Source organism: Anopheles coluzzii, chromosome 3 (genome assembly GCF_943734685.1).
Source record: "Anopheles coluzzii chromosome 3, AcolN3, whole genome shotgun sequence".
NCBI classification, from domain to species: domain Eukaryota; kingdom Metazoa; phylum Arthropoda; class Insecta; order Diptera; family Culicidae; genus Anopheles; species Anopheles coluzzii.
The window spans coordinates 72,904,223-72,929,442 of NC_064671.1; the positions used below are offsets into that span (position 1 = coordinate 72,904,223).

General features: G+C 45.7%; 2 protein-coding genes across 2 annotated transcripts in view; one reads left to right on the top strand and one right to left on the bottom strand.

The window, feature by feature from the left end:
- LOC120957211 (opioid-binding protein/cell adhesion molecule) overlaps nt 1–25,220 on the bottom strand; it is a 95,433-nt gene that overhangs the window by 6,746 nt on the left and 63,467 nt on the right. Inside the window, exons 4-11 of the mRNA XM_040379287.2 lie at nt 21,536–21,682; nt 19,597–19,797; nt 19,096–19,217; nt 16,765–16,912; nt 9,096–9,193; nt 6,179–6,300; nt 1,989–2,169; nt 134–304 (exon numbers count right to left, since the gene is read on the bottom strand). Coding sequence (XP_040235221.2) covers nt 134–304; nt 1,989–2,169; nt 6,179–6,300; nt 9,096–9,193; nt 16,765–16,912; nt 19,096–19,217; nt 19,597–19,797; nt 21,536–21,682 — 1,190 coding nt within the window. The remainder of the gene's footprint in view (nt 1–133; nt 305–1,988; nt 2,170–6,178; nt 6,301–9,095; nt 9,194–16,764; nt 16,913–19,095; nt 19,218–19,596; nt 19,798–21,535; nt 21,683–25,220) is intronic.
- On the top strand, nt 11,472–16,758 carry LOC120957213 (proton-coupled amino acid transporter-like protein pathetic). Its single transcript, XM_040379290.2, has 7 exons — nt 11,472–12,237; nt 14,777–14,839; nt 14,954–15,104; nt 15,290–15,411; nt 15,500–15,817; nt 15,908–16,120; nt 16,240–16,758. The coding sequence occupies exons 1-7, from the start codon at nt 12,176–12,178 to the stop codon at nt 16,649–16,651; spliced, it is 1,341 nt and encodes a 446-aa protein (XP_040235224.2). The 5' UTR covers nt 11,472–12,175; the 3' UTR covers nt 16,652–16,758.

A 25,220-nucleotide genomic window follows, 5' to 3' on the forward strand; every position in this document is an offset into this window, starting at 1 on the left:
GTGCCGTACCGTTTTGTAATGGTTTTCAAAAAGCAGCCAGGCAACCGAATGGATCAACACGCAGGAAAGAAGTAACACATTTTACATTGACACAGAAGCGAGAACAAACAGAGCCAAGAGAAGCACAACTTACCTCGTTCCAGCCGTGCACGTTCCGCGCCTGAATCATTACCTCGTAGACGGAGTTCGGCGAGAGCCCTCTTATCACATGCGACATAATAAAATGTGTAGGATCGGATCTGGTTAATGTTGGCACTAAAATGGTGTCCTCCCAGCTGCCCGGATGTTGATATGTTTCGTTCATCTGCAGTCGGTTCGGTGGGTGGTACCGTGTGGTGTACCGCGGTGGTGATGTCGTACGTGCATTTTGTTGTACCGCATAAAAACACACATCATCATCATCGGCGTCATCATCGTTGTAGTGGATGTTGTTGCAGAGCACAAATGAACAGAGAACAACGCAACAAAACGGAGTGTTTCGATGTGGCGGCGTGCGGCGACCAGAGAAGTAAAATGCAGCCCGGTCGTGATTTGCGTGACGGAGTGACCGGTGGTAGTGTTGCGCCGATGATAAATGATGATGCCCGGTGATGGTGGACAGGACAGTACAGGACGAGAGCATAAATAAAGAAAAAACGGAGTAAAAGAAGGCAGAGTGTGTGTAAATTGAAGTGCAAATGGAAGGACACGGCTAACGGCGGTACTTAAAAAGGGGTGGGGCCGCATGTAAGATGTGATAATGGGGGAAATGGGTAATTTAATTTAATTTCCTTTTTTGTGTGTGTGTTTGGTTATTTGTTGTTGTTGTAGGAATCCCGCCGGGTTAACATTATGCTCAACATAAATATATGCAGCCTGTATGTATGGTCCCGGGCAGTTCTGTATAGAGATAATTTTATATTTATTACCTATGGTGATGACGCCTGGGGGTTGAAGAAATTTATATCCCCAAGCACAGAAGTTAATTGTTTTTGAACAAAAGGGAAAGGGATTTTTTGTCAACATAAAATTCAACATAAGGTATAATTTATAATTTTTCAAAATAAAAATCTGTTTGCCACTCCATTTTTCTCACCTTTCTTCACCGGAGCGTTACAAATTAAAACACTGCTCAACAGAAATGAAATGCCATTTATATCATCTTGTCCGCCTTTCAGCCAAAATCAATAATAAACACACGGCACGCAGTGTGGGGCAGCTTTTAAATTTTCAGTTGCATTAAAAATGTAAACCCTTCGCTGCATCACTGTATCACTGGTGTACGGCTTTCAACGACCGGCCGTACTCTGCTGCAGTATGTCAACGTGCTGAGTGCATGCTACAAATTTCCATCCCTGCCATTGCCTTACCTCACTCGCTAAGAGCTTATATGTGTGTGTGTGTGTAAGCACTGAGCGAGCGGGAGCTGATGGAAATTGTTAAAAAATTCATAAACTAATGTATCTTTTCATTTCTGCCCGTTGGGCCGACACACTAAAAAAACCCCTCGCACTCCAACCGCTCGCTCTCGAGCAACAACAGAAAGCTTTATCGTAATCAGTGACAATACGATTATGTTCGTCCGTCAGTTTGAGGCTCTTTTTTGGGGAGGGCGAAGCCGGAAAACGGTCGCGTGTGTGAGAGAGCATAGTTTTTACAACAGAACGATGATGGTTCGATGGAGAGATATTGAACATTTGAAAATAAGCCGATTTGAAGCCTAAGAGTTTGGGGAATGTACTTTGGATTTCAGTCGAAAAAAATAGAAATAGAATATTGAGAGTCATTCCATAACTTCTACGGGTGGTAAAACAATAGGAAAACTGTAATAGTTGTATTACTCAAAGTAACTGATTTAGATGCAATATTTCCAGATACAAAAAGCCTAAACCCTTAGGGAAAAACAACAAAGAATAAGGTGTTAATGTATCGGATGATGAAAAGCTGAGCTAAGCCCGCTTTTCTCTTAAGACACTGCACCAAAGCACCCACTTTGCTTGCCTACTCACCATCAACTTTCGATACAGTAGCTTTATCTCGTCCAGCGGTGGGATCGACTCTATCGTGTAGGTGAGATTGTACCGATCCAGATAGTTGCTGTACGCCGGCGACTGGAACGCGGCCGGGCCGGGGCGGCCGGAAACTTCGATGTACTTTTTCGTCCGGCCCAAGGCATTGTCGGCAACGCAGCTGTTGCAAAGGGACGCGAGAAGAAAGTGGAAAAAACACAGTTTGAAATAAAGCGAACGATCATCATCAGCAATGGAAAACTTTGAGAAAAGCGGGCGCGCGACGAAAGGAAAACACTGTCGGAAATAAGAAACAGTGCCGCTGGTAGCTGGTAAAAACCCGCCCGAAGGCGTCATTAACACGAGCCATGACACGAGTTTTGCTTGCGGCAAAAACGGACGAAGGACGAGGCGAGGGGGCCTTTTGCGGTGGTGGTGGTGGTTGAGCAGCGCTTTAATTCCACCCGTTTAGTGGCGAACTCGCGGCACTGCTGAACGAGCTTCCTGCAATTTTCATGACCGTAAATCATAAAATTAAGACGAGATTTATTATCTACCGCTCGCGCTCGCGCTGTCGGTGTAACTGTCTGTCGTGGGTCTGTCGGTGTGTGTAAGCGCCGGACTCATCCGGATGCCAGATTTAAGTGAGGGCAGCCCCCCCTCTGTTTTTGTGTTCGCGTTTCCCGCAATGATGCGATCGTTAAGCCCGAACGGTCGATGGGAAGGTTCGTTTACGGGTTTCGTAGAAATTTGCCAAATTTTGAGCGTTTTCCTTTTTTGGATTTTTTCTTCCTATTTTGGTCTGGTGGATACTTGGTACCCTTCGTTATTACTTTTAGGCTCGGCGGGATTGAATGTCTTACTCGAGTGGGGGCGGGAATGAAGCACCGAGGGTAAAGTTTATTTTCTTACCAATATTTTGTGTGCGGTGGCAGAGGAGCGTTAAATCAAATTTTCATTGCTTTTAGATGAGTTTTTTTTGTCTCGTGTCGCTATCGTCACACACACACACATGCCCTCAGGCAGATGCCCGAGTGAGTCGTGACATAATGTCCCGAGTGGCTTGGCTACGAGTAAGACTCCTCCGGGTCGGAGCGAACAATCCGCTCAATCCGGGAGGCAAAAGAAGCATGAATTTGTCACGAACCAATTTTCGAGCCTAATTAATCCTATTATAAGAGTCAGATTCCCAATTGCTTTTGTACGCCTAGTTCTTTCCTTTTTTCGGTGTCCCTGTCCCTACCTTCTCTCCCGGTCTATCTCAACTCGGTGGGAAACAATTCAAAAAGGATTGCTCACATTTTTGGACCACAACCGGGTCCAATTAGTTTTTCAGTCACCTAGACCGAGTCGCTGGCGAGCGGGCTGGAAATGCTCCCGACCGACAACGGCTGAACGAGAAAAAGCCATGGCCCATGGCTTAGTCGTTGAAACACAACGCCCGGGCTTTGGGTTCGGGTAGGAAATTAGTTTCGATTTCGAAAGACGCACCATGACTGCTTGCACCTTTCTCGAACGCGTCAGTGCAAGGCGGGCCGGTTTTTGGGCGTCCGAGAATAAATGGCCTTGCTCATTTCCTAAATCGCTCCCCCGCATCCCTTCTCCCTGTCCTCTGGACACACCCTCTGCTCGGCGAGGTCATGCACAATTTTCGGCACGGCACGGAAATTGGGTTTTCAGTTTTCAGGCTTATGTAGGGCCCCAAAGATAACGGGCTCACGGGCTCAAAATCTCGCACTGCAATGATGGTGAGATCGGTTGCTGCTAAACTGTTAGAGGATATGAAACGTGCCGTGCCGTGGGGCTGCCGTGAGGTGAAGCTTTTGGTGAAAATTGTTTGTTAATATTCTAGCGTTACGCAGTCGATCGTTTGGACAGTGTTTTGGGCGGGGCAGATCTTGGTAAGGGAGTACACAAAGTCACAATAGATGCGTATCTCTTTTGGGGATGTCTTCACTAAGAGACGGAACAGAACAGGGAAGACAATAGGAGTGAAGTTTTAAAGTAGTTTAATGTTTCCAGCTATTATACCTCTAGGATAGAGTTGTCTTCAGAAGATATGCTTTCCAAGCTACGCAACTGAATCACCTTTAAAAGGGTTTATCTGGAGCATCAATTTATTAGCTTTAAAATTGAATAGGTCCTAATGTGTTTCTTGAACATCTTAATAATCTTCAAATTCTGAATTCGATGTAGCGTCAAAGTTTGAACTCTAAAGATGGCTGCATGACATGTTAGTTGTAATTTTGAACCAATGATAAGATGTCAAAACTATTGAACATTGACTTGAAAATACTAGCAAAATTTATTATAATGCTACTCTTTTAATTCTGAACTTTTGCTGATATCAACTTAAGGATAAATAGGATAAGAGGAAAAATCAACTTGGCATTATATTTCCATCTTAAATTTGCGTCATACGTCTGAGCTTCGTAGCTTCGTATGGTCTTGAGCCTAGAATGGACCGTCCCCCCGTAGCAAGGATTGACTATCCGGCTGCGTGGTAATGAATTAAGTCTCGAAAGCCTGTATAAGCCGGCATGTCCGCGTAGGACGTTACGCCACATAAAAGAAGTCTGAGCTTCGTGCCTCTGCCTTTATAGTGAAATATTCAAATTTACGTTGAAATTGATGACACTAATTTGAAACCGTAATAAAACTATCACCAATATTGTGTCTTTTGGTCCAAGAGTCAATATAGTTTGTTAACTTTTCAAATGAATTCTTCGAATTAATTGTCCAAAATAGGACAAACTGTCTTATGCGATCACACGAGCCTTCACGCTCATTAAGTAGAGCGAAGAGCCGGTTACGAAGAACCGTAAATAACTGCCTGAGTGATTTCATCAATCCTGTTTGGTGCAACCACATCACACCCACCCCCAGAGCCACACAATAAAACCAGATTTTCACTAACTTCAACAAACCTATTTCCAGCACAGCGGGTATTAATATTATCGTAAAACCCATCATTGGAATTGAAAGTCAAAATCTATTCCCTTCCAAACACAAACAGATACACACCCACACACACCCACGGGATGATGGACGTTTCGGTCAAAACTTACTTCAACCACACCCTGTCTATCTTTAGCGCCTGTGGACGTAAACTGGGCGAACCAGTTGGCCCAAGAACGGTAAAGTTTGTGGAAAATGGTTTAAGTTCCCCCGGTGGGAAGAAAAACCCTGCCCTCCCGAAACCCATAAGGGAGTGGAAAGTTTCACCACCCCAGACAAAAGTAATGTGTCCGGTAGCAACAGACAAGGCGGGCTGCTCCAAAGAGTGCTTCCGAGATGTGAGGGATGATTAAAATGATTTAGATTTGAATTTTTAAACGCCTGCTCTCATTCTCTTTATGAGTCGGAAGGTGAAGGTTCACCTTTGACTGCCAAGCAGGGTAGTTGATCGACGGTTGGAGGACAGGGACACAGGCTGATCCCTTTTTCCGTCAAGAATGGATCATCTGGCGGCAGCACGGTAGGGGCAAAAGTCATTTATGGACGTGGTTTTTCGGTCGGAAATGGCCGAGAATAGGCATAAAAGCTTAAAACTTTGATTATTTGAAGAGCACGAGCACAAGGTTCTCCCTGCGGTTTTCGGAACTGGTTTTGCATGCTGTCTGATGTCGCAAATGGGGAGGTAGAGATGGAGAGAGCAGTGTGAGGAAATTAGTCGTCGGCTGGGTGGTCTGGGCCGGAACCCGTGTCGTGAGGGTTGACAGGATAAGCATCGCGTGGTGCTCCGTTTTGAAAACTTTCACCACCCCCCCAAAATCACGTTCCACCCTGCTGCAGCGGGGCCTGATGGAGGTTTGCGCCCGGGACTTTGTGTTTGATGTCTTATCGACCAACCGGCGCGCGCGCGTGCTCTCTCTCTCTCTCTCTCTCTGTGGCAACAGATGAAAGATGAAGTCATTCGGTTAATTGTTAACGAGCCGCTTTCGTAACGAACAGTTCGGGCGAAGGTTCAGGGCCTTTTTCACGGCCCAGTAAGCACAGCCCCATGGGTTGTGATTATTTTGCGGGAATGTGAAAACTTTACGCCATTCTTTTGATAGCTAATCGGTACATAATTTGGTCCCGCAAAGCATTCGTGGCGCGGCGGGGTACTATTTTCCAGTTAAAATGCTGTCCCAAAGTGCACGGACCATTGCTCAGCGCGCTCCAAGCACACTCACATTTAACCTTACCTATAGTTGCCGAAATCGGACTGCTGGAAGTTGCGAATATTCAGCGTGTACTTGTCGCCCCTGGAGTACATCGACCGCCGATCGGTTGGATCCAGCAGGAAGGAGTTTTGGTACCACAGCATCTAAAAATGAATGGAAAGAAAATACAAATGAAGCATTTCGGAGAAAAACATTTATCTGCTATCAAATGAATCGCCAACATCGCACAGCCGGTTGAGGGTTATTTCGAAAACTCCCCACCCGGATCCCGCCGAGTGAGGATAACATATTCATTACTTGTTATTAATTTTATTCCAACAATCAACGCTATACCTATTCCCATCCTGCGGCACCCTGAAACACGCTTTGTGGGATGCTTTTTCACATTTAATTTTAAATTGCAACTGAGGAAGCAGCAACAATAGCAGTAGAGCAAAAAAAAAAAAAAACAGAAATCCAGCTCCTACCGGCTCTGCTCCGCACCGAGTGCAGAACTTTGCGCCCCGGGGAAGGTTTCGTTGGCGTTGAACATTGTCATCATAATACCTTGTGTGCGCGGGGTGTCCGCCTTGTGCTGGCCCGGTTTCTGAGCAGCAGCACAAAAAAATGAACTCCCTGGCTAAAGTTTTAATTAATCTATGAAAGTTTCACAACTAATACGGTGCGCCGCCACACAGGAGAAGGCGCACACTGCTGCACACTGATATTTCCTTGCAACCCCCGGGAGGACTTCCGGACTTCTAGCAGCAGGGTGTTCTCTATCTTTCTCTCTCTCTCTCTCTCTTTATTACGATCCTTGGGTTTGCTTATCGTACACTGGGATAAAGGGGTTTTTATTCCTTGTCTCGTTGTTGTATTTTTTGTACGAGCCTTTTTTTCCCCCAGAGCCAGTTGGTGCATTTCATCAACTCGAGCAGTTTGGCTGGTGGTGGTGACGCTTTGTTTTAGTGCAGCATTATATTTTTAAAAGAACTAATACTATCTTAGGCAGCCAGTAGCTGCAGCAGAGTCTTCTGCTTCATCTCGGCAGCTAGCCCCGGACGACCTGTCATCAGCTTGGCTAGTTTTGTGGTTCGAAGCATGGGGGAGAGAAAAAAACGACAAGCTGTCTTCAGTTTCGTTTTTTCTCCTTTTTTTAAGCCAGAGCGAGAGAGAGTCGGAAGGATTAAAAGACAATTAAAAACGAAGCTCTCGAGCTGAAGTAGATAACCGAAGAACAAAAAAATAAGAAAAAATGAAAGAAAGTTTGAACCTCTGAGAAGAAGCCTTTCAACGCCTTTTTCGCTTTCAGCGTTGGCGTTCTTTCATGCAAAATTGTTCATTAGTGCTCGGAAAGCGAACAGCGCAGGCAAGGTATTCAAAATCGATTTTACCCTGAAACCGTCTGAATGACAGCAGAAAATAAGAGCGAGAAAAAAAACACAACCATACTGGAAAAAAGTGTGTGAAGAAGCTAATGTAGAATTAAATTATCGACGAGCCGCGGGGATGAGCAAGTGAACGGAGCTGGCAGAACCGTTTTCAGGGTTATAGTTAGCCATTATCTAGATAAGAACGCTGCACTTTTGAGGCTTGCGAGTGAATGGCGTAGCGTGAAGTGGTCCGTTAATTGAATGATTACCTTCAGACCAGTGGGTTAATATGAAGATATTAGTTTCTTACATCCATTCGCTTAACTACTTTTATAAGCTTTCCATTGAACAAAAACCACTACATTTTACGGTAGGGTTTAGTTGAGCTGTGATCAATTTGAAAAAGTATCAACAATTAAATGATGAAGCTTGTAATAATAAGGAAAAAAAAGTCCTCAGTTCCCTGACTTGCTTACTTAGTACCTTACCACTTAAGAATATTCGTTTTTAATAAAGAACTAACTTGTAGCTATAATTCCTGTTCTTTATGCTCAAGTGCACCTACAAACAAACCCTGTTTCAAATTCTTGCTTACAATTTCCACCCCAAAAAGGGTTCACCGTTGCGCAAACTTTGCGCTACCAAAAACACTAAACGGCAACACCGCACTACTACACACCGTACTTCCTACTGCAAGCACTCCACCGAACAACAACAACTACAAAAACATACAACCCCAAATTGTAAAAGTCGTTTACAATTAACGTTTCCATTGCAAATGTAAATAAATCGTTAGCAATTCCGCAAAACCCCACCCCGGGTGGTGCGCACAACTTTTGGACGTTGATTTACATCGAGCGGCAGCGGCAGAAGTTGATCGCAAATGAATTACAAAGTTTGACGGAAAAGTTGTCACAAAGTGCAGTGTGACACTGCTGCAAAGCGCACCGACTAACACACACCGAGGGAAAGGTGTGTGCCCACTCACAGAACGCTAGGTGCAACGCCGGTATATCGTATACACACTCGTCTGGGAGTGGATTGCAACGGGTGCAACTGCAGCAAAAGAAATTGTTGCGCAAATAGTGCCGTGGCACACACACACACACACTACTGCAACCCATCTCGGAGGAGCTGTTGGAGTTTTAAACGCTCCACTGTAGTGGCAGTGCGCTGTAATGCGATCTTCGATGGTGGGGGGAGACAAATTTCAACAACCGACTGCAACGTTGATTTCGCTCACATTATTTTGACTTTCATTCGGATGGAATCATCGTCTTACGGGGTACAAACTTATGTTGCAGCCGTGCAGCATATTTTAAGTCCCGACGCTCTTGAGGTGGTGCCGAGTGGCCGACCAGGGGAACCGACGCGTTGTGCTACACCGATGGGGATGGCGCGATGGTGCGCGTGGACAAAGTTTCCATGTCTTTGCAAAACTGTCAGAAATCCTAACAATTAGTGGAATTTTTACCCCCGAGTTTACTTTTCACTTCATGCTCACGGGTGGAACACCCCCGAGTGGAGGTGATGTGTAAAGTGTGTAGAGTATTTATAGAGGGAAAGTTTTAATGAGTTCACCTTACCTCCGAGTTCACGTCACCGTGCACGATGCATACGAGATCGATGTCGAAGCCCTCGCTGGCATGAACCCACGTCTTCTCGACGGTAATGTCCGGCGGTGCTGCGAGTTGGAAGGGCGGTAGAAGGCAAAAGATGATAATTATGAACGCGAGGGGGGAGGGAGAAGAAAATGTAATCAATTACGGGATGATTGTGCTTAAAAGTGTATCAAACTATCAAGCGCGGAGTGAGTAAGGGCATAGAAGGAACGGGGCGTAATTAGGCTGGAGTTTATATAGACACGTTTGTGATGCATCAATTCCATTCTGACACGCGCTTTATGCTTGAAGCGACGATGTTGTTTTGCTTTCTTTCCAATAAATTCATTCACTCGTGCAATGCTTGCATACATTCCGGTAAAGTACCGTGCTCCTTTTCCTGGAAAGTACAGATTTTCTCCCACACATCTAACGACACAATCGCTTTCACGGAAAATTTCTATAAAACACAGACACGAACAAAAAAAAAAAGCAAGGAAACCATAAAAAGAGGATCCAGTGTGCATCTGGTACGCTCGTACACCTCGTGCACTATTGCACACATATATATATTTATATCCCAAAAAGCTTTCCCAGAAGAAAAACGCGCCGCCTTTGTGCTCCCGTTCCAGGAAAGCAAGCAGCAATGCACGGATAGCGGCATAGAACTCCATACAAACATTCCCCGCTCTAAGTGTTTATGCAATTTTCGTGATCCCATGCATCCGCCACTAAACAGCCTCGAAGCTTTCGCGTGGGGGACTAGAGGGACCCGTTCGCTTCCTTTTCTGCATTTCTCTGCAGCACCAAAACGATCAGGCTCGTTAGGGTTTTGGGGAGGGCGGACCAGCATACGCCCAGCACAACCCCACAACGGTGGCGAGATTTTACGAATGAGTCCCATCGTTAGCCTCCACCCTTCTCCCCTTTTTTTCTCTGTCTCTTTCTCTCTCTGTGCAACAAATTGAGGAATGCAGCAATGCATTGAAATTGCGAATAAAGGTAAACACCACTTCCCCACTAGCAACCGGGGAAACCCGTTTCCTATTGAACGGAGTCAAATATTATTGGCATGTGCCGTTCGAACCGAATTTTCTTACACCTTGCCCCACATCCTTTCGCCCCGCACACACAGGTCTAAGCAATTGCTCTTCTCCCCAGGCGTGGGGAGAAGCATCCTATTCGCCCGTGCATTCAATTTGCTCCCTTTCTATAGCCCCAAAACACAATATGGGGAAAATTTATCATTTCTAGAATTTTGCACAATCGCCACCGTACGAGAGCCACCGTACGACGTGCAGCGGAAGCTGCCAAGTTTCGGTTCTTGGCGGCAAGGAATTTAGCGCCCCGAGCCAGAGACACACAGGTATTCGGCGGGGGGAGGGGGTTTAGCGTCACACTAGCGGCGTTTCGTGAGGAATGTTTCGATCGCATAATGATCGCTCTTGTATCGCTCTGGCTGCTGTATGATTCATGCAATTAAATTTCTCACATAGCGCGCAATAGCAATGGTGTGTGCAATGGAGGATGGAATTCGGTACGCGATGGCAGCATCAATATCCAATTAGACTGATTCTTAAAGCAGCCACTCTGTACGGTGGAATACGTTGAAGTTGATTTGAAATTCTTTCAATCAATCGATTCGGGTACGATGGAGCTGCAATAAAACGATGGTAATGTGAATGCTAACAAAGCAGTACCTCGCAGTGACTCGTTGTGTTTCCAGGGCTGTAAAAAAGGAAGCAATTCTGGTCGGAAAGCAACATCAATTATGAATCAAATAAAAACATGAATAAAAACTGCACAACTGGTTACGATCGCGTCAACCTTCCCTGCTGACAAGTGGGCTCGACATGCTTTTCGCATCCTCCAATCTTTAATTCATCCCGCTCTACGCCACATTCACGCCGCAATGGTTCATAATTAAGATGCCGCTCGGCCCCGGTAATGGAAATAACGATCACTTTTCAAAACGCATTGCCCCGCGCGGAGGGCAACCTTGACCCGCCTGAAGGTTACTCCCGTTCGGCTACCGTAATTACTACGCCACCGCGCCACCACGTGCCTGTGCAGTGGGGTTGAGAAAATCATAGCGAACAACGGAGCGGTAGCGAAGAAGCCGCAAAACGAGGCGTTAACAATCTTCACCCCTCACTGGGGAAGATAGAGCTGATGCTACTGCATGATGTATCTTATTGTTTTCATTGCATAAGACACGCAGCCGTTTGGGCCGCGATGTACGGGGTTGCTGTATTTTCTTTTCCATTCCCTTTTCTGATGCTGGTTCATTTGCTGGGTGCGCAAAACCTGTTCGTACCGGTCGCTCTCAAGTTCAAATCTGTCATTCCGCGAAACCGCGACGAAAGGGAGCAACCGCGGCACCGTTCTGCTGTGGCTGCTGCCACACACTCTAGCTCAGTTCCCGTGTGGCAGCGAATCGGTCCAGTAGTCATCGTCGGTGCGGTTGGCCACACTTTAAGGCGGTGCTTGTTGGGACGAAAGTTTTTGCGACCATCATGCTGCATCACGCTGAGTATGAGTAGGTGTGAGGCCGAGGGGGAGAACACGCCGTCACGCGGGCAGCATAAGTGTCACCGTCAGGCGCGAGAGAGCGGTTGATATCCCGGAGAGTGTTTGAAGTCAAGCGTGGCCGAAAATGTCAAGTGCCTGCTGCTAGCCCGCCCGGCAGAGCAACACCAGTGCGAGGGCAATTAATGTGTCGAGCAGCGCCGTGACGCTTGTTGTTCTTGTGTTGTTGTGTTGAGTAGTTGGTGACAAGTTGGGACCGTTGTTTATGTAGCGGATGCGGACGGGGCCGCCCGTGAGTACGTCAAATCAATTAGTGCCGAGTCGGAGTCGAACATCAATTGAGCTAAATCTGATTTCATCAGTTTTGTGGTGGTGTTGGTGGTGGTAGTGGCGTGCGTTGTGGTGAGGTGTTAGTTCCGATTTTGGGGTGTGCAATTTGCGCGGTCACCGTTTGGTCGGCCAGTTTTAAAGAGGTTTGCCACATTTAAAGGTGGCGCTTCGGTCCGGTGTGGCTGGCTGCGTTTGCGTGCGCAAAGATGGAGAAGAACGTTCCCGCTCCGGAAGGCGTTGAACTGTTGGCGGTCAAATCGGATGGAAGGTAATGAATGGGTCGGTAGTGGTTTAAGTTAGGCATTGATGGCCGTGTGAATGTGTTGCGTGGGTGTTGTGACAATTAGTGAAAGTGCAAAAAATATCATTTGAAGTCCTGCCGTAGTTCCGAATGAGGATACTAGGATGACCGTGGCTGTATGCTAATAGTGGTGTTGCTTGTCCCATTATTCTTTGAAGTGTACTAAAAAGCATTCCTTATGACATCTTAAAATAAATTAAGTATTGTATCCTAAAGCTAAAAAAATCTAACGCCTCCAAAAAAGTGTTGAAATGTAAAATAATATGATTAGGTATCGTAGCATCATTCTGCGTTTCGAAGCATTTCATGAGCAAAGCCATACTTTTAAAACGCTTGAAGTGAATGACAGACATCTAAATGGATGTGCAGTGAAATCTCTGTAGGGCGAATCTTCAAGGAACCGTCAGCTTGGAGAGATATTCATGTCGAGGAAAATTAATGAAGGAGTTGCTATGAAGTATGCATGTATCCACGAGAAAAACTTGGCATCCTTCGACCAATATTCTTGTCAACTGTTACCCAAAACTTCATCTGAGAGAATTTTGGTTTTTAAATCGTATCTTGCCAAAGTCATTGTATATATCAGGTGGGCTTATGGTGTTCTTCCTCACCAATACATCGATTATACCAATACAGTGGCGATTTTAACGATAAGCAAAGTAAGCAAAGTGCGAGGGGCCCCGTCAATGAGGAGCCCCGAATCTTTAGACCATTATCAATATAAGTTGATAGAATATGGCGCTGTATTAGGAAGAAGGGGCCCATGGGTGATGGACGTTAAGGCCTCGTGCTAGACGAACCCTAAGCACTCCCCGGGTACCCCCCCAGTAATCATGTACAGACGGTCTCCTTACTGCTTAGGACCTCCGACACTGTAAACCCGCCACTGCATCGACACACAATTTGACAGTTTGTTCCACAACCTAGTATGCCTTGAAGTTTAAACAGTATTTCGCAGAAAAGGTATGTGGTTTTACTCAGGCGTAGCACGAAGAAAGAAGCAAAAAAAACTTACGTTAAAGCCAATCCTAGAATTAAAATGATGTTCTGAAGATTGCTGGATTACAACATCACATGTCCTTTGCCAAATCAATATATAGATATATATCAATATATATCAATATATATCAATATATGCCAAATAATATATAGGCTACAATTATTGAATCCGTTCAGCCAGCAAGCCAGTGTACTAATCGAACCAAATACGCTATCATACTTAAAGTGAGGAACTTATAAGAGTGTCTGTGCATATCCATTTGTTTCATTCAATAGACCTCTGTTTGTTTTCAAATATCGTGTGAAATTGTGAAAATTAAAGATAGACTTAGAAAAAAGTGTATATAACAACAATAAAAGCATCCCGTTTGGTATGGATCTAACTGTCAAACCAGGTTTTCTTCCTATTTTCGTTTTTAGAGGTTAAATTGCACTGGGTAAGCCCACCTGATATATCAACTCACTTTGTATCTTGCAGAGACATACAATGTTTGGAAAATGACGGGATCATCAAAATTTACATCTTAAAGAAACAATTCAACTTGAAGACATTTCATCTTTGAGAGATTTCACTGTATTTTTCTGGTGCCACTTATCTTCAAACATAATTGATTTTCACAATGTATTTTTGCATACTTCTGGCATGGTTTGATAAGTTTGGTACCATGAAGGATTCCGAAAACATATAGAAACAGTTTTAAAATTAGATTAAACAGTTAACATAAGTGAACTTCAACGTAAAACCTAGAGATTTAACAGAATATTTCTAGTACAGTGTTTACTCTGTTGATTCAACTCGAATAAAGCTGTCAAATTGACGTTTACAGTTCAAATTAATGTTAACTGCGTAAACTCACTATAAGCGGCTGTTGCATTTCTCGGCTTTACCAATCACATTTACTGTTTAATCTTACAATTTCCCGTAATTTATTGACGGCGTTTCGGTGTAACTGCCTTAGTTGTTTACGGCGTAAACAAAATGCAGGAACTCGTTAAGGTTAGCTTTTCATGTGAAACCATCTTCAAAACTCCATTTGTAGGTTTTCCTGAGCTATTCCTTTGTAATGAGTACACGAGAACAGCCAGGGAAAAATGAGTTTTAATTTTTACAGTACCGCGAAGTCATCCAAAGTTGGGTTTAGTCCATAGAAAAGGATACCATTTGATGAGGACGTACTTAACCCGTTTAATCCATTACTTGAACAATATTTCGAACATTCACACAACCTGTTATGCAATACCCTTTTCCAGAAGCATTTCTCAAACTCCTAAATGCGTTGCTGTTTCCCAAACCAGAAGCCAATATTTGCTGGCATCAAGTTTGCTAGCAGCAGCTCATAAATCTTGGAATTTACCCAAACACTACAGCCATAATCTAAGCGCACAGGAAACATTACGATTGCATTATCAACGCACTCACACCTCCACGCAAATTCCGTCTAATTGTAACCTAATTTCAATCCGTACCATTTCCCGCATGCTGCCACTCTTTCGATTATGATTGCAGCCAAATCACAGCGCCGAGCCAGTACGATCCACACAAATACCGGGATGTGTCGAATCCCACCTCGTAAGTAAAGCTCACGGCAACTCCTAGCCGCGATCCACTAACACCACTGAGAACACAAAAAGCTCAATCTCCCGTTTTCCCCCTCATTGTCCTATCCCGTTTATCCCGCTGCAGCACGCTCGGCACGTTCGTGCACGTCATGAAGTCGGCCCTCGGCATCGGCATCCTTTCCGTGCCGTACGCGTTCAAGAACGGCGGGCTCGTGTTTGGCGTGTTCGGTGCGTTCCTCTTCGCGATGCTCTGCTCGCACAGCGCGCACATACTGGTATGTTGATGGTACAGTTCCTCAGGCTCCTCCATTGCTTCCCCCGCTGGTGTGGGTCACATAATTGAACGGCTCACACAGTGGGGCAGTGGGACGCACGCAAACACACACACACACAACCTGCGTGCAATAACACAGCGCGGAAAACACACAATCCGCACAATCTCTCGCAATCTCCGTTTCAGGTCAGCACGTCGTACAAGATTTGCAAGAAGGAGCGCATACCGGTGCTCGGGTTTGCCGAAACGGTGGAAAAAGCGTGCGCCAACGGTCCGGCCAGCGTGCGAGCGCTCGGCACGGCGCTACGGTCAGTACACCAGCGCTTCCGCCATTGCCCATTGTTCGATAGACTTCATTCGTATGTTCTTGTTTTTTTTTTTCTTGCCACGCTGCAGCAACATCATCGATTGGTACCTGATGCTGACGACGGTCGTCGTGTTTATCGTGTTCGTTGGCACCACGCTGCGCGAGGTGGTCAACTACCGCACCGGGTGGGACTGGAGCGACCGCACGTACATACTGCTTGTCGGCGTGCCGATCCTGTTCATCACGCAGATACGCGAGATCAAGTATCTGGTCCCGTTTTCGGCCATCGCCGGCTTTCTTATCCTCGCCAACATCGTCATCTCGCTCGTGTTTATCTTCCAAGAGCCGCTGTCGCTGGAGAACCGGCGCATGCTGCCGACCGCATCAACGGTCGCACCATACATGGGGTAAGGGTATGTTTTTGCACACCCAAAAAACAAAACCCACTCATCTGTTTTTGATCGTCTTCAAAAAAAAAACACACGAAAACATTGCAGCATCGTGTACTTTGCGCTGGACGCTACGTGTCTCATATTCCCGCTGGAAAATCAGATGCGTCATCCGCAGCACTATCTCGGCTGTCCCGGCATCGTCAACCTGAACTACCTCTGTCTGGCCATCCTGTACAGCTTCTTCGGTGCCGTCGGCTACATCCGGTACGGCGATGACGTGGAAAGCTCCATCATACTTAACTTCCCCACCGAAAACGTGTAAGCTGCTGCGGACATGAAAAAAAAAATCCCATTGCGATGTCTGCATTTGATCGCCCACTGTCTTATCGCCCCGAACACGAACATAATATCCCTTCCCTTTATCCCCTCCCCCACAGGCTGGTTTCGTGCGTACAAGTGCTGTCGGCCGTTGCTGTGCTATTTTCCATTGGGTTGATTTTTTACGTCCCCACCGAGATTGCCTGGAAGAAGCTGCACACGCGCGTACCGAAACGGTGGAACGGGGTGGCCCAGAGCGGGCTGCGGCTGGGCATGCTGGCAGTGAACATAGCGGCCGCCTGCGGCATTCCTCATCTCGGTACGTTTATGGGACTGCTGGGGGCCGTACTGAACCCCATCCTGGCCCTGTGGATACCGATCGTGGTCGATACGGTGTACCGGTGGCCGAACGATTTCGGCCGGCTGCGGTGGCGCTTGGTGAAGAATTTCGCACTCTGCTGCTTTGGACTGTTTCTACTGGTGACCGGTACCATTTCCAGCGTAAACAACATCATCGCACTGTACAACTGACCGGGTATAGACGGTGAAATTATGGACGGGATTAGGGGATAGGATAGGAAAGGAAAAGGCTCTTCACCTGTTCGCAGCAGCATTAACAGGAAACGAATATGCGCAATACTTACACAGAACCGTGACATCGATGTCGACGTGGACCGATTCCCGGACGCCGTTGTCCGCGGTACACTGGTACACACCGGCATGGTGGCGATCGACACGCTCCAGCAGCAGTGTTGGGCTTTCCGACAGGTGCGACGATCCACTGAACGCGTCCTGCCGATGGTGATTTTGTGAAGAAGCAGACAAATAAAAATCAAATTAAACCATTTTCGTAGAACGTATCGCGAAGAAAGGAAAGGCAGCGTGGTTTATCACAGCTTTGGAAAGTTTGATTAACTTCCTAGGAACTTCAATATCTGGCAGTCTGAGCGAGGAAATAATAATCAAATTCTACAGGAAAAACTGGCTCGATTGAATGATTTTGTGGAGATAATATTATTGGTCGACGTGGTAGGACTTATAAGCGAATTCTGTGTCGATTCCCCGCACTTTGTTAAACCAGGGATCGGAAAATCGTGCAAAGGGATAGTTTGAAGCAATTTTAGTAGCTGCCAAGAAATTCTGTTGAAGAATTCTTATTATCTGATCGTCTACATCAGATTATCTGATACGGTAAAGCCTCAAGGTGATTTTCATCATATTCTTGATTTCGAGTCTGTAATTTTACCATCTCAACATTGCCAATTGGATATAGAACAAAGTCGAAGAATACCATTGAACTATCCATGCCACATTACACTGTTTTCAGGGTCAATTTTGGATTGATGTTTTATCATTTGAATTGAACCTGTTATTGAAAATTTGGCCCAAAACCTGTGGGCAATCGAATTAAAAAATAGAAAAATTGGTATAAATCCAGCCATTTGAAGCGATGGTCAACCTTTTCGCTAAATTCCCGTAATGTTATTTTATTAAAAAAATGTTTGAATGATCTAGTAAAAGTATTGCAATTCATCGTCAAAACGACGTTTGTGAGGTCTACATATTTAAAAAAATAGTTTTTATTTTTAAGAAATTTTTATTTCGTTACGAAACATTTACCAATTTGAAAGCTTGTTACAAAAGATCGAGCTTACGAGTGAAATCTTGTTTGAAAAATAATGAAATACGAAGGAACTTCAAGCAGAAGTAGCCTACAAGTAGTGCTATAAGTAGCAACCAACATGAATTATCAACGGATTCGACAACTTAAATCCTAGGAAAAGTCGTTGTACGTATCAAAATCTACACATCTTTTGAAAAACATTTACATTGTTTTTTTGCGTACTCTATATCCTCATTAGTAAATCCTCTTTTTAATTACCTGTTGGACTACCTCTCATTTGAATTTGATATTGCAATACAGGGTGTCCCACGATAAATTGGTCAGTTCCCATGATATGTTGGTGCGTTCCCACGATTTTTTGGTCGTATCCCATAGATTTTTGGTTCGTTCTCCTAATTTATTGGTATTTTCCGATTGGATATCAATACAATTGGACCAAAAAATTCTGGGAAACGACCAAAAAATCGTGGGAACGCACCAAAAAAATATGGGAACCCACCAAAAATTGATGGGAACCAATCAATAAATCGTGGGAAACCCTGTAAGCTTAATTCAAAAAAATCTAGGGAACGTTTTACTGTTTTGGATCCAAGTAACTCAAATTGCAAAATGTTCTCGCAATCCATCCAGACTCATCTTACAGGGCTTTCCAGGTCAGTTTCGAATGTGTACATAATTATTCGCCACAGTCAAGATGTTTTTCAACAGTTGCCAAATAGTGTATTTGCTTCAAAATGGAATTTCAGATGGTTTTCAACACATAACAAAGAACTGTCGAACTCAATCCAGCTTGCGTCGTGTTGAAAATCATGGTGGAGAAGTTGAAAATTAGTATGATGGAAATGAAATATCAGATTGATGTGGATTAACATGTTGCACGCGGTGAATAACAATGTTCACATTGGAAAGCATCGTGCTGACAGTGACTTGGAAACCCCTGTACTTGTGCTGACCCCTGACTACTAAACTATTCATATCACTGCCCATTACTTGCTGCGAGTGTAAATTCAATATGGCGATCGATAAGAGTGCCTTATGTTGGCTTTTCCACCGCTTACCAACCAGAAGCACAGTCCTCGCTGGGAGCTAGCTTCCGTGCAGCATAATTTACAGCCAGTACGAGCACACCCGGACATCTCGATAATAAACTCGAGTGCACAATATTTACTCAGCCGAAAGACCGTATCTACCCAGGCAAATGTGGGTGTGCGCACTGTTGCGAGCGTGCGTTTGTTTTCGCATCTCACCGATCGCCCGAAGCGACGAGAGTACGAGACGCTGCTTCCTTGACATACCCAACAGGAAAGGAGAAACAAACGTCTTGACCTGACCCGGTGCGCCCGAAACTTACCTTCTTGTGCCAGTAGATGGCCGGCACCGGGTTGCCCGACGCTTTGCATTCCAGCGTGACCGTGCTGCCCTTCCGGGCGGTGATTTGTCGATTCTGGGGCACCACGCGTATGGTGGGTGGTACTGAAAGTATCGTTATTCGATTAGTATGTTGCAACGACGATGACGATGATTGGCGTGCCTCGACTGTCAAACGATGCTCCAGCCCGAGCGGGGGGAGGTATCACTTTCAGCAGTCTGTGGATGGTTTATTCGGTGCGCGGTAAGCCACTCGTCCCAAACAAACACACACACTGTCAACGGCAAAAGCTGTGACGTGTGTGTCATATTTGCTTGGCTTTGTTTCGAGTTAAGCGCAGTAGAGGCTGGTTTTGTTTTGCGATCTGTTGTGCCTCACCCAACCGGGTCGGGGTTTTGCTTCCGCTAATCGATTCCAGTTCAGCTCAAACCCGCAAAACATCAAACCCCATCAACCGTAACATCGCACGGCGCCACCACTTACCCAGTATCTCGAGCGTGTGGACCTGGTCCCGGCTTTCGTTATCGCCGATCTGACAGATATAATCACCGGCGTCCTGGATTTTCACGTTCGCTATCTGCAGGTTGTAGCCCTCGACCAGCTTGAATCTTGGATCACGTGTCACCATTAAATTAGCCGCCGTAAGCACCGAGGTCCCCCGACGCCACAGCAGCACGTACGACCCTGTTGGAGAGAGAGAGAGTGGGTGGGGAGTAAAGGAGAACAATGAGGCAAAGAGTACACATGAGTGCAACTGGCGGCCATATGCTGCTGAAAACCGCAGTGCCAAAACTACCCCGGGGACTCCGGGTTGCTGTTGCTGCCTCGGCCCGTAGCGCGTAGCGCACTGTCGGGGTGGGGCGCCCGAGGTTTGGCTCTGTGTTTTCACAGTTTTCTGCATGACAAAATAGAACTCTGCAGAGGTGTCACAGGGAGGATGGTAGCAGGAGACCGTATAATAACAATAATGACAACGAGGCACTCGAACGCTATCGAAAATGGAAGCAAACGAAGAACCATTAGCATGCGATGGGGGCCCTTCCAGTGGAGGTGTGTGTGTGTGTTTATGTATGTGTGTGCCGTCATGCCCCAGCCTTGTCCGAGCCACACTCGGGCCAATTGAAGGCAGATTATTAAAAACACAAAGTACAGCGCAAATATTAAGCGCATGCAAATAGCCATCGAGAGACGGAAGTTCCGGGTTGGAACTGAACCGGGATGGGAAAACAGAGGAACAGGAAGGGGTTGGCGTTGGTGTATGCGTGCGGTTTTTGAAACGATCGGTCCCTGGAAGTACCTACACCGTCTGCTATTGAGTACTTATCGACGCAGTACGACCCTACCCCAGCTCCTTCCATTCGCACTTGGCTTTTGACGGATCGAAAAAGGAGCAGTCGTGTGTTTGTGTGTGTGCGAATGTGTGTGTCCTGAAATGATTATGAGTGTCGTTAGCCATTTGTCTGAGGGTTCCGTGTTCCGTGACGAGCCGGTGTTAATTTTATTGGCCTTTAATTTTATTTTAATCTCTTTTAGATTGTTTAAGGCTTTTACGGGGAGGGCTTGTTGAAAAAGCACAGTTTTGGATGGTCGATTCAATTTGGTAGTAGAATCATTACCACAAATGAGATGTTTTCTGTATAATTTTGGGCGCTACAATCAATGATTTATCACTTTTATAAAGACTTAATGCTGTTAGGCAGCTTTCTAGCAAAGCTTAACTCAACCAGTTGCCACAAACAGCAGCTGACAATTGGCCATTGTCTAATTTGCAGTGTGTATTCCTAACAACCAGCATGCATCCATCTCCAGCAGACTGCTGCCTTGCCAACGCGCAGCATTAAAGCAGCGTTGCATTGAAGGATTTTAAAACTAAGACTCCTGGTTCGGGTTTCGCTTCTGGAACGGTTCGCTTCCCATGCTGCTTGTTTGCATATCTAGATGGGCGCGGTGCACCTCCGTAGCAAGATTCAATGCAAGATCACCAGCCCCAAGGGAAGGGGCCATCCAGTCACTGCGTGCTGGTGTGTGTGCCAGACCAGGGAGACGGTTGCACACATTGTGGCCCTGGCGCTGTGCACTGACCAACGCTTTGTAGCCTGCTCTGGCACTGACCATAAACGAGACCTGATAAACAGACCTGCCTTGTGGTCTGGCCCCAACTCTATCCTCTCCTCAATGCATCTTCCAGCTCGGGGCAAACACACTACTGCACAAGCGGCACCCCGGCCACGCCACGAGCTGGAACCAAAAACCTTATTTACGTGCCGCTGGGAAGCATACATTCAGGCGCTTACAAAATTCCCCACTTACCCCCGCGAGCCTTACGGTACGGTCAAGGGAAGATAGGTGATGGGGGGGGAACTCAATGCAAGTGGACGGAAAGTGGGACAGATACACGGGCAGTACAGGCGGCAATACTTACCCAGATCCTTTACTTTGCACGGCAGCTCGATCGAGTCGCCGATGATAGCCTTGTAGAGATGCCCTCGAGTCATAAATTTCGGTGCGACGGTTGGTGCGTCAGTATCAATTGTTGAAATAAATGGCTCCGGGAAGCTGTGGCTTAATCCTATTATCGGCGAGTGCGGCAGAGAGCAGCGTTGTCGGGCCGGTGCGGTGTGGTGCCGTCCAGAGAGAGAGAGTGTCCAGCGGGTTTTCATTTTATGAAATGATAGATCGTACACAAGGGCAGCGACAGAGAAAAAGCAGGGGGGGGGGGGGGGGGGTTGGAAAATGGTGTTGAGAAAAAGAAAGCGGTTAGAAAACGGTCTGTGGTGGATACAACTGTAAACGGTTTGATAAATTCTTCAAGAAATGAAGTATATTGCTAGGAATAATGTGGGCGAGTATGATAAAAAGCGCATTGTGTGCGGACAATGCAGCAAGTGAACGGGGTTTTGTATTATATCATATTCGCTTTTAATTTTATCTCTGTTTACTTTATTTTTTGAGACACTTTCCAGTGTTGAACAGAATTATTTATTTGTATCGAGATGTTTCTCAACATTCCCTCTTCATTTTTAATGTCTTAAACATGATATTCAATGTGTTAAAGCAAGGTCCTGGTATCACATTTTTAAATGAGGTTTTGGTCGAAATTTTAAATTTTCCAATTACAGATTTGTGCCATATTATCAAAAATGCTTTAAAATACTTTAATTGGATGAGTCATATAAAGCGGAAGTGGTTCTTTGAGCATTGCAAACTCGAAACATTGAAATAAAAGCTTGTAAATTCACTATAAGCGTAATGTAATCCATAAGCATTACAGGGTTTTCTGCACAAAATTCCAATGTCAGCAACTTTTTTCGTTGCTTGCAAATTGATTTATTTTGAACACCTGTCAATTGTTTTGTTTGAAGCACAATGATGATTTGCACATGATTTTCAACACCTCGCAAGCTGATTTTAGTCTGACAGTTATTGATGTCATGTGTTGAACAGTGAGTGTACTGAACGGTTGCCAGGGGCCCCGTGGATCGTTAATCCAGCTTTTATAACGGTTGATAGAGTACAGGTCGAGACCGGACTCGTAGTACAGTCAACAACTCGTACGACTTAACAACATACCCATCATGGGTTCAAGCCCCAAATGGACCGTGCCGCCATACGTAGGACTGACTATCCTGCTACGGAGGGTAATCCATAAAGTCCTGAAAATGTCACGGTTTTCAGCCGAAAACGTTGCTAATTTTCGTTTAACGTTGCTTGAGACCGTAGAGTCTAATCTACAATATGTTTAATTAACACGCTTCTTACCTAAGATTACAAATTTGAACGTTGATGAACGATTTTTAAGATTAAACTGAATGAAAATTTTGTTTAAAATTTGACATTTGATGTGCCAAATCAGTACAAATTCTTCAAGAAGCTTTCAATGTAGAAAACTGCGTATCTCCGAATCCACGTATAAGATGTAAGAACTCCCATGAGGGTCCCTGTATTCGAGGAGCGAGGGCCCCGTGACCGACTAGCCCTAAGTACATCCACACGTTACTGTCATGCTAACAATTCTGAAATCAAATTACCAATTCCTTCCTGTTAAGTGGTGAAAATCATGTAGACGAAATTGAACACTTCTGTGAGAAGGTATATCAAGAAAACTAAATGATAGGATCTAGATTATTTTAAACTTTCGTTATTCGTTATTTAGCCCCGGAAATTCACGTGAACTCCCTTGTGGCAGTTGTTGAAATACATCTCTTGAGAATTGAATATCACTTGGGAAACCCTGTAAAACAGCCAGTTGTACAATTATTTTCTACAAAATTAATGCGTCAAAGTCAGAGATTAATTAAAGCACCCGTATGGCTTTTTTATTTGGCTGAATAATGTTTAATAGAAAATGTCACACGCTGCATGGCGACTTCCGTCCATTCGTGCTAAATAAACTAACAATGTAATACGTTTGCTCATTGAACTTCCTCCACGCAAGAGCGACATACTCATGCTCCGTGCAACCAGTGCCTGCAAACTTTTGCGCCCTAGCCCCCATGCATTCACACACTCACACCTATACACACCAGTATGGCCGCCACCAAACGAGGGTGTTTGCAGAAACCTTCACCGTAAATGACACTTTTTATAATTGCATTCCACGTGCACCCTTCAGCTTGTTTAATAAAACTTTGGCACGATTTGCCGTCAGCAAACAATTCCGGCTAGCCAACCGGCAGCAGCAGCAGCAGCTGTCAGAAAGGTGTTACGGTACGGTTCCTTCACTTGCTAGGGAGAGCAAGGTGAGGATAAGTTTAGCTGCGCCGGCTGTGCTGCGGCCGTGCCCTGATGGATGATGGCAGTGCGTGCCAGCAATGATTGCGAAAACCCGGTAGAGGAAGTTTTGTGACGCAAACCTTTTACTCGCGGTGCGAGTAGTGTGTACGCTGTGCGTGTGGGTTTTGCCACCGGGGAAAACGGGGCCATACAAGAGTCCGTACATGCAACACCGAGACCCTAGCCATCAACAGTGTGTCCTGTGACGTGTGCATTGTTCGCTGCTCTTCGGTGCGCTCTTTTGCACAATGCATTCGCAGCCCCCAAAAAGCACACGGCACGAAACGCCTTAAGAAGTGGACGGAGTGGAGGCAAGCAAAGGACAACCAGTGTTTTCGTATGGTACTACAAGCTTCCCTGCTCTACGGTTCGCGATAAAAGCCTCGACATGCTGCACGCTCCGCTGTTATGAAAGTTCCCTGTTTGTACGGCATCGCCAACACCGACTACAAAACACCATTGATCACACAACAACGCAGCGAGGGCAGTGGGAAATAAAAGCTAAAGAGGGGCGCGCCAGCCTTTAAGGTGTGCTAATAAGCGTTCCGAAATGCAGCCCCATTTTGGACCCCATGGGTTTGCACCGTGGCGCTCAGGTGAAGATGGAAATATAATTGATTAGTTGCGTGATTGGATTCAATTTGTGTATGAATTAATCACCATTTTCAGGATATAATAGTTGATTATTTTTCCATCACAACCAATCCGTCGATGTGTGTGTGTGTGTGGGCTTTTCTTTCTTTCGCTTTATTGACCCACACTGTTATACACGCGCTCGCGGCCATTGTTCCATCGCAAAGCGGTGTCAAAATAGATCGCCGTCGGTGGCCAGCGATTATGTAACGACCGTGTGCCCCCGCGTGTGCTTTGTCCATCGAGCGGTGTTCTGGAAAAAGTTTTGGACAATGTCCTGCCCCAATGTCGTGCCCCCCTTTCCCTCCGGTTTTTTTGTGGTTCGTCGCAATGGAGTTGCGACGCCCTCCTCTTCTCGCATTATACGTTTCCGTTTCCGCTTCGGGTGAAAATCATCAATTTCATCCCCATTTGATGTCGGTTCCAATCGTTTTAATAAATGACGAAATTTACGACCAAAACCGAGTTTAGGTTCCACCCCGTGACAATACACACACACACTCACCCCCTCCCCATTCCCACCATTTCCCCTTTACCGTATCACCCGAGGAGCGCGATCAGGGTGGCGCTCAGATAAAAGGGGACGGCCCGAAAAAATAATCACTCTCGGCTTCATCTTACACCCTTCCGCCCTCACCCCTCCACCCACACTCCTTCTAGCATAATGCCGGAACAAAACAACAAGGATACCGCGGAGTTAT